Source organism: Punica granatum, chromosome 1 (assembly GCF_007655135.1).
Source record: "Punica granatum isolate Tunisia-2019 chromosome 1, ASM765513v2, whole genome shotgun sequence".
NCBI lineage: Eukaryota > Viridiplantae > Streptophyta > Magnoliopsida > Myrtales > Lythraceae > Punica > Punica granatum.
In genome coordinates, this window is record NC_045127.1 from 13,283,300 (window position 1) to 13,298,356 (window position 15,057).

Below are 15,057 nucleotides of genomic sequence, written 5' to 3' on the forward strand. Positions count from 1 at the left end.
CCCAAAAGATTGGGATAAATTTGAGAAATTATGAAAAGATTAGGATAAAATTGAGAAAAAATAAAAAGGTTGGGATAAAATTGAGAAAATATCAAAAGGTTGGGAACATAGTGTTTTTTTTTTCTTGTATTGGGATTCACATACTCTTCGCGTCAACGTTGTCAAGCAATTAACGCGCCACGTCAGCATTTCCATTAAAATTTGATAGAATGTTTACGGCGGGATAGATTTGACACCAAACTATTAATGTTAGGATACTTAAAAAATATCGACGATAAAACTAAGACAACATATAAATATTGTGATATATGGTGCAATTTTTCTATTGAAAAACTGTAGAACAAATTAATGCTATAAATAGGCCATGCATTCTGCCTTGTCTACTTGGCCTTTTCTTTGGACTTTGATTCATAACAGAAGAAAGATTTCCTGAAAACAGCAGTTGTCTCTTGCCCCGGACAAACTGTTGTTCTTCGTTCGATCTCTGTCCCCTCAAAGAACTTCCACACAAACCCCATTAATCGCGCATTGTATAATAATAATACTCCACGAGGACGACTAATTAGATGGGTGGTGGCAGCACCCGGCTATTACTTTTCTAACCTCCCGAGATCTCTTTTCAGTTTGTGCGGTGGCGGTGGCTTCTCGGTGATACCATCCGGAGACAGGCGAGACGGACTTGCCGTGAGGCCCCAACCGCGTGATCAGTTGGTTTATTTTTTTGCATGATCGGTTGATGAATCATGGCCACGAACGAGACGAAAGTATGCCCCGCGGCGATGAAGGCGACCTCGAACGGGTCATTCCAGGGAGACAGCCCCCTCGACTATGCCCTCCCTCTCGTCATCCTCCAGATATGCCTGGTGGTCGTTTTCACGAGGTCGCTTGCCTTCCTCCTCCGGCCCCTCAGGCAGCCCCGAGTGATCGCGGAGATCATTGTAAGTTGCCCGTTCTTCACCCGCGTTACTTGTATCAATCAATCCTTTCATGATTACAAAGGATTTACTCCGGTGAATATTAACATGGTACTATCAAATTTGGAGGCCGTCATCGCTCGTTGCACGAACCATCCATTCTTAGGCATGCATCTAGCATGTATCTTTTCCTCATTCAAATAGAATTAGGCGTTTCGCATCAAATTAATCAAAGATTGTCAATGCTTCCTACCGAAGCTCCTTGCCCATCCAGAGAGGATTACGCATTTCGTATGTAGAATCATTCGAAGATTCATATATACGAAGAAACCATTTCTGTCAAGCAAGGTGGATCTTGTTTTATTGATTTAGGAATGGAAGCTCATCAATTAATTTCATATAATTTTGATGATTTCTTTTTATTTTTATTTTTGTTTACAGGGAGGAATTCTTTTAGGGCCATCAGCGTTAGGGAGGAGTGAGAAGTTCCTGCACACGGTGTTTCCATCAAGGAGCATGACCGTCCTGGACACCATAGCCAACATAGGGCTGCTCTTCTTCCTGTTCCTAGTGGGCCTCGAGCTTGACATTCGGGCCATCCGTCGGACCGGGAAGAAGGCCCTCGGTATAGCACTCGCAGGGATAAGCCTCCCCTTTATCCTCGGAATTGGGACCTCGGTGGTCCTGCGGTCCACTATCTCCAAGGGGGTCAGCCAGGGTCCCTTCCTCGTCTTCATGGGCGTGGCCCTGTCCATCACTGCGTTCCCCGTCCTCGCACGTATCCTGGCTGAGCTCAAGCTCCTCACCACCGACGTGGGCCGCATCGCCATGTCGGCGGCGGCGGTCAACGATGTGGCTGCATGGATCCTGTTGGCCCTGGCCATCGCCCTGTCTGGCTCCAACACCTCCCCACTCGTCTCTCTTTGGGTCCTCCTCTGCGGGGCCGGGTTCGTTATCTTTGCCGTCGTGGTCCTCAAGCCTGCCCTGGCCCTCATGGCCAGGCGATCTCCTGAAGGTGAGCCGGTCAAAGAGCTCTACATCTGCATCACCCTCTCCCTTGTGCTCGCCTGCGGGTTTGTGACCGACACCATCGGCATCCACGCCCTCTTCGGAGCATTCGTGGTTGGGATTATCGTCCCAAAGGACGGGCCATTTGCAGGGGTCCTCATCGAGAAGATTGAGGACATCGTCTCAGGCCTCTTTCTCCCGCTCTACTTCGTGTCCAGTGGGCTCAAAACCAACGTCGCCACCATCAGCGGGGCCCAGTCCTGGGGACTTCTCGTGCTCGTGATCTTCACCGCCTGTTTCGGGAAGATTGTAGGGACGTTATTGGTTTCTCTGCTCTGCAAAGTGCCCTTCAAGGAGTCACTTGCCCTGGGGTTCCTGATGAACACCAAGGGGCTTGTGGAGCTCATTGTCCTCAACATTGGCAAGGACAGAAAGGTAATGTTCATTTTTTAAGAATACAAGGAGTTTTCAGTCAATCGACTTAATGCTAATGCTTCTTTTATTCGTTAGCAAGAAAAACCTAATGCTATTGTTTTATTCATTTGAATTATAATTTATAATGTTATTCTTTTATTCGAGTTATAATTTATGGTTTTCCTAGCAGCAAACAAATAATTGCTTTTGCTTCTGGGTTTTTCAGGTCTTAAATGACCAGACATTTGCAGTCCTAGTCCTCATGGCTCTCGTTACCACCTTCATCACGACCCCCATAGTCATGGCTGTCTATAAGCCGGCTCGTAGAGGGGCGTCCTACAAGCACAAGACGATCCAGCGCAAGGACCTTGAAACTGAGCTGCGCATGCTCTTAGCCTTCCACAGCACCAGGAACATCCCCACCATGATCAACCTGATTGAATCATCCCGTGGGACCCGCAGAAAGGGTCGCCTGTGTGTCTATGCCATGCACCTGATGGAACTGTCGGAGCGGTCCTCAGCTATCTCCATGGTCCACAAGGCTCGGCGAAATGGGCTCCCATTCTGGAACAAGATCCGAGATGATCAAGATCAGATGGTCATCGCGTTTGAGGCCTACCAACAGCTGAGTGCAGTCACTGTCCGGCCCATGACCGCCATCTCCGCCCTGAGCACGATTCATGAAGATATCTGCACAAGTGCCCACCAGAAGCGGACTGCCATAATCCTCCTTCCATTCCACAAGCACCAGCGGCTTGATGGGACAATGGAGTCCTTGGGCCATGCATTCCAGTTCGTCAATCAGCGAGTCCTGCGTTATGCCCCTTGTTCAGTTGGGATCATTGTGGATCGTGGCCTTGGCGGGACGACCCAGGTCTCCGCCAGCGATGTCTCATACGCGATTGTTGTCCCGTTCTTTGGTGGTAGTGATGACCGAGAGGCCCTGGCCTATGGTGTTCGCATGGCTGAGCACCCGGGAATAATGCTCAATGTCATGAAGTTCATTGTCACCTCTGGGACTGGGATTGTAGCCCAGAGACAGAACAGCAACAATGACATTCTCCCAGATGACAGCCTCAACAACGACGAGGCCATCTTCTCGGAGCTTGCTTCTAGTAAGAATGAGTCTATCGTATGCGAGGACAGGGTTGTTGGAAGCAAGGACGACATACTTGCTGCCCTCAAGTCAATGAGCAAGTGCAACCTCTTCATAGTTGGGAGGAGCCCCTCAACTGCCCCAGTGCTTGTGGAAAGGGCCCGCAGCGACTGCCCGGAGCTGGGTCCAGTTGGGAGCTACCTGGCCTCGTCAGATTTCTCCACCACCGCCTCAGTCCTTGTCATCCAGCAGTACAACCCCGCTGCCAACCTCCACCCACTGGTGGAGGAACGGGACAACGCAGAGGTCTATGATGTCCCAGACACACCGGTAGCTTCACATTCGCCCCACACCCACAACATGGTTTAAGAATTCACATCCAGTGTTGTTATCTGTAATATTACAAGCTTAGATAGAATGGAAGATAAGGCTTTAAGATTGGAATAATGAAGGTGCCCTGTTCCAGGATGAGGAATGCTTCGTCGCTAACCCAACACAAGGAGCACTAATAACCAGTGCAAAGCAGTTTTTATTCGAAAAGCATAAAAGCCAAGTCATATAGATTCTATTGTGTTCGGGTTCAAGAGGAGGAGAATGATAGGACTGAGGAGGAGAAAGTGGAGGTGTAATAGTGTATGTGGGGATTGTGCCTTGCTTAAGTTATAGAACACATTCAGAAGCTTTCCTACAGAATTCAATTTTTCAACTGTAACCAATATGTTTATAGTCAATCATTTCGAGCATGTTTTTACATGCTTATGAATCTTTGGCACATTTCATGCACAAAATTCATAAGCACATATGAAATTAGAAAATCAACAGATGCAGGTGAGAAGATTTCATATTTCATATAAACTGGTCACATGTTCGAGCGACTACATCAATGTATATCACCTGGTTACATCTTGGAGCACCTGGTAATGTTGGTTTTGAAGAACATCTAGCACCTCTCTTTGACTTCTGCATCTCCAGCTACTTAACGCAATCAACCTTTCCTCTGCTGCAATCTTTAGACTCAGAGAGATCACAATTATATGTACCTGTAAAAGAATATGATTGAATTGACTGAGGGAGATTGAAACAGCTATACATCATGAATCAAATCAGAACCCGGATAATGATCAACCCTCAAAATTATTTTCTCAAGTCTATCTGAGCTTCCTAATTGGCAGTGCTCGGCCAAACAGCTTTTCGACCTCGGTCGCTTCCATCTTCAACTGGTCCAATAGTTCCATCTCTTCCTTACTAAGCCCTTTCAAGAAGTTCTCCTCGTCCAGTTGGAGCTCCTTAAACCCTTCCATCAGCCTCTGTAGCAGGGTCGTCTCAGTTTTCCCGACCTCTTCCTCAATCTCTTCCACCTCCCTCACGATTGTTCTCTCCCCTTCCTCCACCGTCCTCTCAAGCCTCTCCACCAGAGGAGGCTCAGGTCCACAAGAGTTGTCTGTTCTGATGAACTTTCCAAAATCTCTCCCCACACTCTTTGCAGCCCTTTCAAGCTCAGGAACTATGCTCTCCGGCAAAACCTTGCTTCTTGTGTATACAACGGCACCACCATATCCATCCCATGCATCATTCCTTCCCCGATAGTAAACAAATATGTAATCGTCGGGCTTGTTCTCTGTCTTTGCTGACAAGATATACCTGCCATGATTTTTCATCCAAGAATAACTTTCTAATGTCAATTTGAAAAAACAATTTCCAATTTGACAGGGTACAGAACTCCAGGATATGAAAATTTAATGTCGTTGCCAATTATTTTCAGTAACAAAAAAGACATCACTATGAGGGGGATCTCTGAGATTTTACCAGTCATCTTGATAATGGAGATACTCATTATCATGATTTTCTAATAACCCAGGTTGTTGCGGAGTTTGAACAAATCTTTGCACAGCTGATCGAGTGAAAAACCCACCATCAGGCGTTCGTATCCTCCAGGACAAATTTCCAATGAGCTTGCCCGATTCCACATGAAATTCATGCAATTGGCAATCGAATGTGTCGAAGGTCGGATTCAACCCACTAGAAATGAACCACTTCCCGCTGAAATCATTGATGTTGAAGCTCTTAACAACAATTGCAGGATCAGGTACGGGAAACTCTCCAACATCAGCTTTCCGAGGAACGCACTTCTTTCGTGAAACGGCGCACTCATTGAACTCATCCACAGTGCTGTTCTCAAAGAGATCTCCGCATTTAATCTAAAATGGTAAATGAGGAAGGAAAGCCTTTTCAGAAGCGTAGGAAGAACCTTTCTAATAGTATAATTTCCTCTCAAGTTAAAAATAGGTGAGTCCATGAAAGTCTGAAAGAAGTAAAAGAAAAATGGAACAACCTGGCACTCTGTCTCATCAGGACGGTTATTGCATGTCTGAAGACAAGCAACGCTTGCAGCACATCCGGGGTTTGCAATGCATTTGGCAAGTTCCACCCTGTAAATTATATTAAGCTTATCAGATAAGGCACAACTCCAGAATTTTTAACTATGATTCGGAGCCAAAATTAAATGTAATGAGGCAAAATTGCCAGGAAAGAAAATGTTACACGTGATTCATGAAAAACTAGTTTATCGATTGACAAATTCAGGCAACGGACAGGAAAAGAATTTATTGTGCAATGTAAATGATGTTCCGTAGGATTAAGCTAGCCGGATACTGTTGGAACTATTGGAAGGGAATAGCAATACCTGCACTCCTTGAGTAAGCAAGCACAAGTTTTGAGGGCATCAACAGCGTCGGCGGATGGAATTATCAAGAACAAGCATGCAACTAAAGTAGCTAACTTAATTGCGTGAGATTGGCTCCATCCTTTCAGCACATTTTGTACTTCTCCAAAAAGTGCAGGTACCTTAAAAGGAAATAAATGGTAATAAAATAACATGAAAATCTTATGATTCAAGCAAAACTTATCCATACAAGATCCAGTGCAGTTATTACCTTTGGTATACTTGACCTTGTTCTTTGCATTGAAAAGATTATTTTCATTTTCCTCCGCACAGACAGCGAACGAGGATAGCTTAATGGGGAAGCAGAACTCCTGTCACGGAATCTCACCAGTCGGGATTGTCTCGGGATCATAAATCTAGACTGCATTTCTGCTACATATGTGCTGCTTTTCCTTTGAAGCATTCTGTGTATCGAAACTCTCACCCCGATGGGCGATATGCCAATACTCTCATCAGGGGAAAAACAGAAAGATCGCATGGATAATGCCATGCTTTCAGTTTCCTGAGCTCAAATTGCAGCTGAGAACATTTCACAAGATTAGCTTAGTCGTCACACTTTGCAAATAAAAACTCATGAACATAGCTAAGATACAGCGACCCCCTAAAGACTCAACCATACTAACGTAGAGAAACAAATTCTCAACAGCGGGAAGAAATCAGAAAGCACAATTCTGTGAAAAGTTTGAGGGCAAGCAATCAATGCAAAGAGGTTTCTATCATAAAAATAAAAACAAAATTTCAAGAATTAGGTGCAATTTCCGTGCTTAGCCCCCTTAGTGTCTACCCCAACCCATAAGAGTATTCACCCGACATTCGCAACAGGCTGCATTGAATCCAACCTCGAAACACAGGTCTTAGCTCAAAGACTTCAGATGGTAGAAATTCAGTCTCTTTACTACAATTTGATGCATAACAAACAACCTAATCAGAATCAATAAGAAAAGAGGCTCACACACATTAAGCAATCATTTCCCACCTCCCAATCTCGGCCTAATTTGCAGAGATGTTTTACAGCTCACAGCACCCAACAACAGAACAAGTTACACACGATAAGAGAAATGAGACAGACACCAGACGCAATTCAAGAAACAAGTGAAACTCATCATTTCTGACATAAAAATTCACCGTTGATGGAAAATTAATGGAGACCAAACCTCGGAGTCAAGTGGGTGCAGAACAGAAATGGAGGGTGAGTCCGGTTCTCATGTCAGGTGAAGAAAGGAGGATTTGGGATGGAGGGAGATGAACAGAGGGCAGAAGAAAGAGAAAAAGGCGCCAACTTGGAATGTGGGGTTCATGGAGGGGCGCGAACAAAAATAAGATAAGGGGGATCGAGTGGAAATAAAGCCCTCGACGTATCTCATCCTCTTTAGTTCTTATTAGGGCTGTGCATGGGTATCGAATATACCTGAAATCGGTCGGAACCTACCCATTAGGGTTGGATCCGGGTAGTTCGTATTGAAAATATGATAGGTTACGGGTATTAAAATCAGAAACCGGTGAAAACCGATTTCGGTTCCTATTTATAGGGTATCCGGAATCGGTTATTTATTAAAAAAATAGAGAGGAAAGAGTAAAGTTATCGTTTCTTCTAATAAATCAGAATAAAGGCACTTTGTTGTGTGAAATCGTATTATGGATGTTTAATTTTGTCATTGGATTGATGAAACATATTATTTTTTTATTGTTGTGGATTAATCTAAATTTTGTTGATATTCTATTTGGCTTGATTACTAATTATGTATGTAACATATTCGGTTTTATTTAGCGAAAGAAAAAAATTTACAGGTTCCAACAGGGTATCTAGAACCTGTGGTATAATACAAGCTCCGAGTAGGTTCCGATTCCAAGATTCAACAGGGTAGGGTCCGATTCCAAAATCTTGAACTTATCCCTTACAGGGTAGGGTCTGGATATCATGAAAAGTATAAGGTACTCGGAACCGATCATCCCTAGTTCTTATTGCATTTGGGGAAATTCTTTGGTCAAGTGGCTGGACCACTAGCCCTATTTTGCCTTTTCAAAGCGTGTCGCCCTCGCGTTATATTTCAGTCCATTTGTGTTGTATTTCAAAAAATATACTCTTCAAACAGTCGACTACAAGTTTAAAAAGACAAAATAGAGTTGGAGTCTTAAGTGATCGAAGAATTTTCCCTTGCATTTGGACTACTTTTAGACTGTTGCCATTAATGTTCGAGCTCCGTTTCGGTGAAAATCAAGATGTTTATTTGTTTTCTCCCTTTTTTGTTTTTTGTTTCTTTTGGTTTCGTGAGTTGATGAAATTAAGAATTGGTCCTGCCGTGATTTTGCCATCCATATTTATATATCTGTCTATATGTTTTATAATTTAGATTTCTCTCACGAGAGCTCTACATTCGATTGATGAAGAGATTTCGTTCGCAACCCTCAACTCTTGGATGATGGGCGCTTCGCGTTATACATTAATGTATACCTAGATCTTTTCACATTTTTACAATTAATTTTTTCCCAATTTCCACAATATATATTTATATATTAAATATTTTCGAGAAGATTTTTTTTAAATTTTTTTGTCATTATAAAATTTGCAAATACAATAATATCAACATAAAATAAAAACCACAAAAGAAGTTTGTGCAACCGCAGGTTAGATGACTAGTATATAACTAAAATTGACTCTCGTAACAATAAATGACTTATCATTAATGAAACAAAAATATTAAAATAATTTAGTAAAAAGGTTAAGAGACTTGATTCAATCATGTTAAATCCGTTTTATTAAAAATTAATATCTCCTCGACTTATTAGAAACACCAACTTCAAAAAATAAGTAACAATTTAATACACTAACAATAAGTATTTATTTGAATGTTGACCTAATTTCTATTATAAGATTGTTATTATTATGTATGAACTTAAAATAATTGTAAAATAAAAATTAAATACTGGAAATAAGGATGAATGAAACTTTACATTAAGAAAATGTATTGTCAAGTTTCTAAGAGTATTGATATAAGAATCTGTCTAATACAAGCGATTAATTAAATATATCCAATGCATACTAATTGAGACAATTGCAAAATATTTATTGAATCATTCATGATTAGTCTGATTTTATTAATTAATATTGCTTGTATAAAAATTAAAATTAATCATTGAAAATATTTAATTGTGTTAAGAAGCAAATATGTACTCAAAAAATTAAAATAATTGTCATAAGAAATTATATATAAACGTGTTAAAATGATCGTATACGTTAACGATATAACTACAAGAAAATTAATTGAACATGTTAAGAACTTACAGAAAAAATTGTGATCCTGCAAAAGATAAAAATTATGAAATAGCTCCATGGACTTTAGCTCATAAATATAATAAAAAATAAAACTTAAATTTATGATCCATATTAATTAAAAAAGGAAAAAAATTTAGTCTAATTACTAAACATATGTGACAAATCTAATTAATAATTAACTCAAATATATGATCCATATTAATTTAAACAATTAGTTTTAAATTATTATTATAATAATTAACTTACGCTAATTTGTAAAAAAAGTTATTGAAGATTGTTATTTCTAAAAATTATAATCTTTATACTAGCAAAATTCACTAGGGTGTATAATATGGGCACATCATAAATGCAATAAAAATGGGTGCATAATAAATGCAATAAAAGAAACTAATTACAATTAAAATGAGTGTTTGAGAAATATACCTCTCTTTCAGTAACTTGGGTATATAAAATGGGTGCATAATAAATGTAAAATGGGTGCATAAGAAATGTACCTCTCTTAAAAGCATAATTTACTCTTTTAAAGGAAACAATAATTGACTGCCTTATAAAAAATAAAGAAACTAAAAAATAAATGCTTGTCTTCCAAATTGAATATATTTGAAAATAAAAAGAAAATAGTTTTCGGTCAAATATAAAAAGGAAATAGTAAGTAATTTATCATTAAATGACAAAGTGCTATTAATTAAGAAAGATAATCAACCAATTCCAATTTGCCCATTTGCTAAAATATAAGAAAGGAATTGAAAAGAAAATAAAAGCATATTTTACTCTTTTAAGGGAAACAATAATTGACTGTCTTATAAAAAATAAAGAAACCAAAATTAGATGTTCACCTTCCAAATTGAATAAATTTGAAAATAAAAGGAAAATAATTTCTGGTCAAATAAAAAAATTAAATATTAAGTAATTAATCATTAAATGACAAAGTGTTATAAATTAAGAAAGAAAAACTATAATCGAAAAATTATTGGATGAATAAAAAAGAAACATATAATAAATTGCCGCCTTCCGATTTGAATAGATTAGGAAAAAAAAGGAAAATAATTATATGATCGATTAAAAACGAACATTAAATGCATTAATAATAAATGCCCACCTTACAATTGAAAACTCAACTATATATACAAAGGCTCAAACTATAAATAAACTTACATTATATCATAATTTCATATTATATCTAATTTTCTTATTTTTATTTTTTGACTCTGATTAATGGTTTTTGCTATGAAGTACCTAAATAAGTGAGTTCTCACTAATTTCAACAAACTTTTAGATTCAATTATTTAGTTTATGTAAGTATATTTCAGTCAATTTTAATCATTGATTAAATTATTATTTTTTTTGTTCTTTTTGATGATTTGCAACGTAGCACATATTACATATATATTTTACTAATAATAATATTCTCTCTTCTTGATAGGTTACCTGATGTTCAAGGATTGGATGATGCAGGAAGACACTCTTTGGATGTTCTAGAAGATTAAAGAATTGATTTCAAAGCTCAAGTTTTATAGTTGAAGCCATAGTACATTATTTTGAGTGTAGGTCAGAGTATATGATATATTACAGCTTCTTTGCATATATAAGACAATATCTTAGCTAGTATTAAGTTGTTCATTGTTACTTGCTTGAATATCCTACATACTTTCCACCATGTTTTTCGATAGATATTTGTGAAATATATATCCCAAGTTACAACATGTTTTGAGAAACTTTTTATTATTAATGAGATGTAAGACTATTAACATTTATTACAAGTTTTGTAGGACCTCAAGCCTTACTGCCTAGAAAGGGAACTTACATAAATTCCGCATATCGGTGACAAATGAAAATTAAATACACTTACTACAATATAAACATATGGACTTTCCACACAAAAAAAATATTAACATATGCACTTTCTACAATATAAATAGAAATTGTGCACTATAACGAATGCCCGTAATAAATTAAAATAAATAGATTGATATATAATAAGGAAAACAATTTTTGGTAATTATTTAATCGCGAAGTATTGTGAAGTGCTATTAATCGATATAATTTTCCAGTTATAATTGTATAGCAAGGAACAATAACAAAAAAAAATTAATTATATTAAGAAAGGAAATTGACAAAATTTGAATCTACAGTTTTAATCCAATCGATTCACATTTCATAGAAAAATAAGAAAGCAATTGAAACAAAGTGCACTTTCTACAAATAAAGATAAATTTTGCATATATTGTCAAAGATATGCCCTTCCAAATTGAATAGATTAGAAAATTGTCAGCACCCCATTTTGGCTCACCAGTTTAGGCGATATCTATTAACAACAATTCAGACTACGACTTGAGCATCCACGCATAAAAGGGTTCGACAGAGCAGCAAATTACTATTCATTCTCAAGTTAACAGAGATAGGCAGATGATTCAAGCGCATGACAGAAGAATATACAGAATCATCCAGCGACATACAGAGTAAATAGGGAGCCCAAACGGCATCCAAATCGGCATTTTCAAAATACACTACGGACAACCATATTTTTCGATAGTTCACTTGACCATCGGAAGATAGCTAATATTGGATTCCAAAAATCCATATCAGTGCCAAACAGATGAAAAGTGTCTTCAAATGCATTTTGCAGATCATCTGCTCTATATATAATAACTTTCTGTATACAGACAACTTTTTAGTGGAAGTAAAAAAATGCCGGTTTCTCAGATAAAGGTTAATACCAAATGTCAGACATAGTAATGTCCCACAATTATACAGAGCATGAGCATTACTTCAGATTGCTCATCGGAAGTCACACAGACTCCTCGAATGACTCCCGAGCGGCAGAACAAATATACCTTTTAACGGAAAACCATATCCGGAGATTGGTCTAACAAAACATTGGCAAACCAAGTTAGTCATGCATTGCCCCAAAAACTATAGCGGACATACGCAATTTGGCAAATCAGACTGCAATATCCCTTCCAATTTCCCGAATGGCAGAAAATGCTATTTTTAACGGAAATTCATAACCGGATGTCCTTTTTACGAAAACTTGACGCCAGATGGTTGGCCAACCTAGTGCTGCTTATCCCAACGCTCAATGTGAAATCCTCAGGCGGAATCTCACAACCCAACTAGGCCTCAGAACAATGTTTTTAGGGTTTCAGATGCACTTTTTCAATCCTTCGGAGTCTGTTCTCAACGAACAAATATCGCAGCGATCTCCGAATCATCCAAGCAACTTAGAAAGTATTCTGAGAAATCCGGCTTCAGACTCCTAGGACGTCTATGGCTTCACATTTGCAATATCGGCTTAAGGGTCGATTATTCAGTCTGATTGACAATGCACGTCAAAATGACCAATTCGGAATGCAGACACAAGATGCGCATTCAGAAACAGCTAACTTTGCTCTGATCGCCTAAAACGAGCAAAACCGGCTTCCAAGCCCAAAAACCACACGAAAATTCTTTTGGGCAAAATAGACAATCTTAGGCTCATTTGAACCGTTTTTGCGTGCACATTGACAATTCAACGTTCGTCGGAGCCACGAACCTCAAATGCGCGATCAATCAAGACCCGAACTTTCCCTCAAGGCCGTGGGGCCCACGGCTCCTCCATGATCAACCGTGACTCCCTCTTGACCGCCCCATCTCCTTTGGCTTCTTCTCCACGGAAGTTGTCTTCTCTTCCATGAAAATATCAAGCCTACAATTTGAAGACAATACTTCATCCTCATCAATGCTCATTAATGCTTCCATCTCTTCTCCATTAATGCAATGGATGAAGATTGATCTTCATTTTTCCCTAAGCTACCCCTCATGCCTAATCCAAGAGGTTAATGGCACTTTTCTTCACTTAATTGCAATTAAGCTTAGCATATATATACCCTTTATGTCATTAAGCTAATCACAACTCACCACACATCATCTCTCTAGCATTCCTCACTCTTCAAGAAGCTCTCAACTCCCCTTTAGCTTCAGCAAACTCTAGCAAGCAAGAACCCAAGCATAAACCAAGCAAAACACCAAAGACTTACGTCAGAATCATGGTATTTACCAGCCCGGCTTAAATCCAAACTTCACCAAACTTCATATCCCACACGTTTTCGACCCCCTCTATCCATTTCCGAGCTTATATTTTAAATTTGAAGCCTTCAACCCATTGGAACAGCCATCACAGAACCAAACCAGAAAAACGGTCTTTTCGGGTTAAAAATGGCAACCCGGGTTTCAAGGCCTTCCGGGTCGGTTTGAGTTGTCAAAACCCATCAAACACCTCCCCACATAACCCTAGGGTGTCAAGGAGTCGAGAAATCCAAGAAAAACCCTTCGGTTTTAGCCTAGCAAGAAGAAACAGCCCGACTACCCAGTCGGGTCAGTTTTTCTGACTGTTCTTACGGTTTTCTTGTAGATTTGGTCGATTTGAGACTCTTTTCGCAAAACGACCACCACAATCACCTCTGGAGGTGAGTTAGGAGTCGGTAGTCGTTGACCTTGCCTTAAAATTTCATCGGGAGACACCATGGTGACGTCCGACCCGAATATTGTCCAGTCGAGTCTGTTTCTAGGACGTGCTCTATTTTCTGTTATTTTTGCAGGGCCATACGGGTCAAGTTGACGAGTCTGGAACAAAACGACCACCACCACCACCACCTAGGAGGATCCCTTGGCTGTCCAAAACCGGGCTGAACCGGCCATAAAATAGGTCGGAATGAACCGAACTGGCCTGCTCTTTACCAGGTGCCCAGTCGGGTCACAGCACTGCCCATCCGGGCCTGTCTATGCCATTCGGGTTTGTTCAAGCCAAAACAGTCCAAACCCGACTTACCAACGGTCCAACCCGACTTTTTGCAGTCTCATCCCGCATCTCAGGACTAGTATGACTATTCCCAACTTAGAGGAGCTAGGACTTTTACTTTTTTGTTGTGTTTATGGGGGGGGGGGGGGGGTTATAAGGGGTTTTATGCATATTTTCACTTTCAAGTTTTAATTTTTATACAATTTCATTGTTATATCATGCATGTTTGTCATTGTATTATGTGCTAGCATGTCGGGAAATGTTTAAATCAAAGTCGAGAAAACCATATCGACCCGGAAAAGCCAAGCCACCTCTCGGATTAACCTCTTGAAGAGGTAACCGAGGTGTATTCTTGACCTTTTTGGGTCAAGACCGGTTTCCTTGCCTCAATTTGAATTGTTTCTCGAATCTTTATGTTTTCTCGCATCCATGGAGCCGGTATCGTTTTATCGATTCCATAAATAACATGTTTTGCATGTTTGTATGTTTAAATGTGCTTTTCAAACTCATGGTGATATCGGCTTTTGTTAAATACATGTTATTTACCGTGTTTAACGTTTGAGCATGAGAGAAATAGTCGAAATTGGGTTAAAGAGAACGCTTGAAACCCAAAACAAGTCAAGGAAACCCACGGCTATTCCCAAGAGGAAAGAGCCGAGAGTGCTTTGACCTTATTCGGGTTAAGAACGGTCTCTTTACTTCGATGAAATCAATTTCTCGAATTTTGTGCAAATTGCAAAATTTCAATATTGTCGTAAATCCCACATGCTAACCACTTTAAAACATTGTTTTTAAAGCAAAATGCATGAATTCATGTATCGGTGACTCTTTCGAGGCCATTTGGGTTTCGAG

The 15,057-nt window shown here is 39.5% G+C and overlaps 2 protein-coding genes across 4 annotated transcripts; one reads left to right on the forward strand and one right to left on the reverse strand.

The window, feature by feature from the left end:
- Positions 1-397: 397 nt before the first annotated feature.
- LOC116215302 (cation/H(+) antiporter 19) lies at positions 398-4,195 on the forward strand. The gene is made up of 3 exons (XM_031550960.1): positions 398-938; positions 1,356-2,357; positions 2,563-4,195. Exons 1-3 carry the CDS (start codon positions 744-746, stop codon positions 3,799-3,801), a joined length of 2,436 nt encoding a protein of 811 aa, XP_031406820.1. The 5' UTR covers positions 398-743; the 3' UTR covers positions 3,802-4,195.
- On the reverse strand, positions 3,689-7,466 carry LOC116215310 (violaxanthin de-epoxidase, chloroplastic). Of its 3 annotated transcripts, none has more exons than XR_004158444.1 (7): positions 7,309-7,466; positions 6,366-6,673; positions 6,116-6,276; positions 5,765-5,861; positions 5,239-5,630; positions 4,327-5,073; positions 3,689-3,824 (listed from the first exon to the last, which is right to left on the reverse strand). XR_004158444.1 is itself a non-coding variant. In XM_031550981.1 (7 exons), the coding sequence occupies exons 2-6, from the start codon at positions 6,642-6,644 to the stop codon at positions 4,581-4,583; spliced, it is 1,422 nt and encodes a 473-aa protein (XP_031406841.1). In that variant the 5' UTR covers positions 6,645-6,673; positions 7,309-7,466; the 3' UTR covers positions 4,256-4,472; positions 4,559-4,580. The 3 variants fall into 3 exon arrangements, 2 of the variants coding, with proteins under 2 accessions (XP_031406841.1, XP_031406830.1); XM_031550981.1 differs by lacking the exon at positions 3,689-3,824 and having other exon boundaries at positions 4,256-4,472; positions 4,559-5,073; XM_031550970.1 differs by lacking the exon at positions 3,689-3,824 and having other exon boundaries at positions 4,256-5,073.
- Between the last annotated feature and the right edge of the window lie 7,591 nt (positions 7,467-15,057).

Bases quoted from the DNA above. Each gene is read 5' to 3' on its own strand.
- LOC116215302 (XM_031550960.1), top strand. From the start codon at position 744: ATGGCCACGAACGAGACGAAAGTATGCCCCGCGGCGATGAAGGCGACC. The intron at 939-1,355 runs GTAAGTTGCCCG...TTTTGTTTACAG, and splicing joins GAGTGATCGCGGAGATCATT to GGAGGAATTCTTTTAGGGCC. The intron at 2,358-2,562 runs GTAATGTTCATT...TGGGTTTTTCAG, and splicing joins ACATTGGCAAGGACAGAAAG to GTCTTAAATGACCAGACATT.
- LOC116215310 (XM_031550981.1), bottom strand. From the start codon at position 6,644: ATGGCATTATCCATGCGATCTTTCTGTTTTTCCCCTGATGAGAGTATT. The intron at 5,631-5,764 runs GTTGTTCCATTT...TTACCATTTTAG, and splicing joins CTGATGAGACAGAGTGCCAG to ATTAAATGCGGAGATCTCTT. The intron at 5,074-5,238 runs GTAAAATCTCAG...AAATCATGGCAG, and splicing joins CTCCATTATCAAGATGACTG to GTATATCTTGTCAGCAAAGA.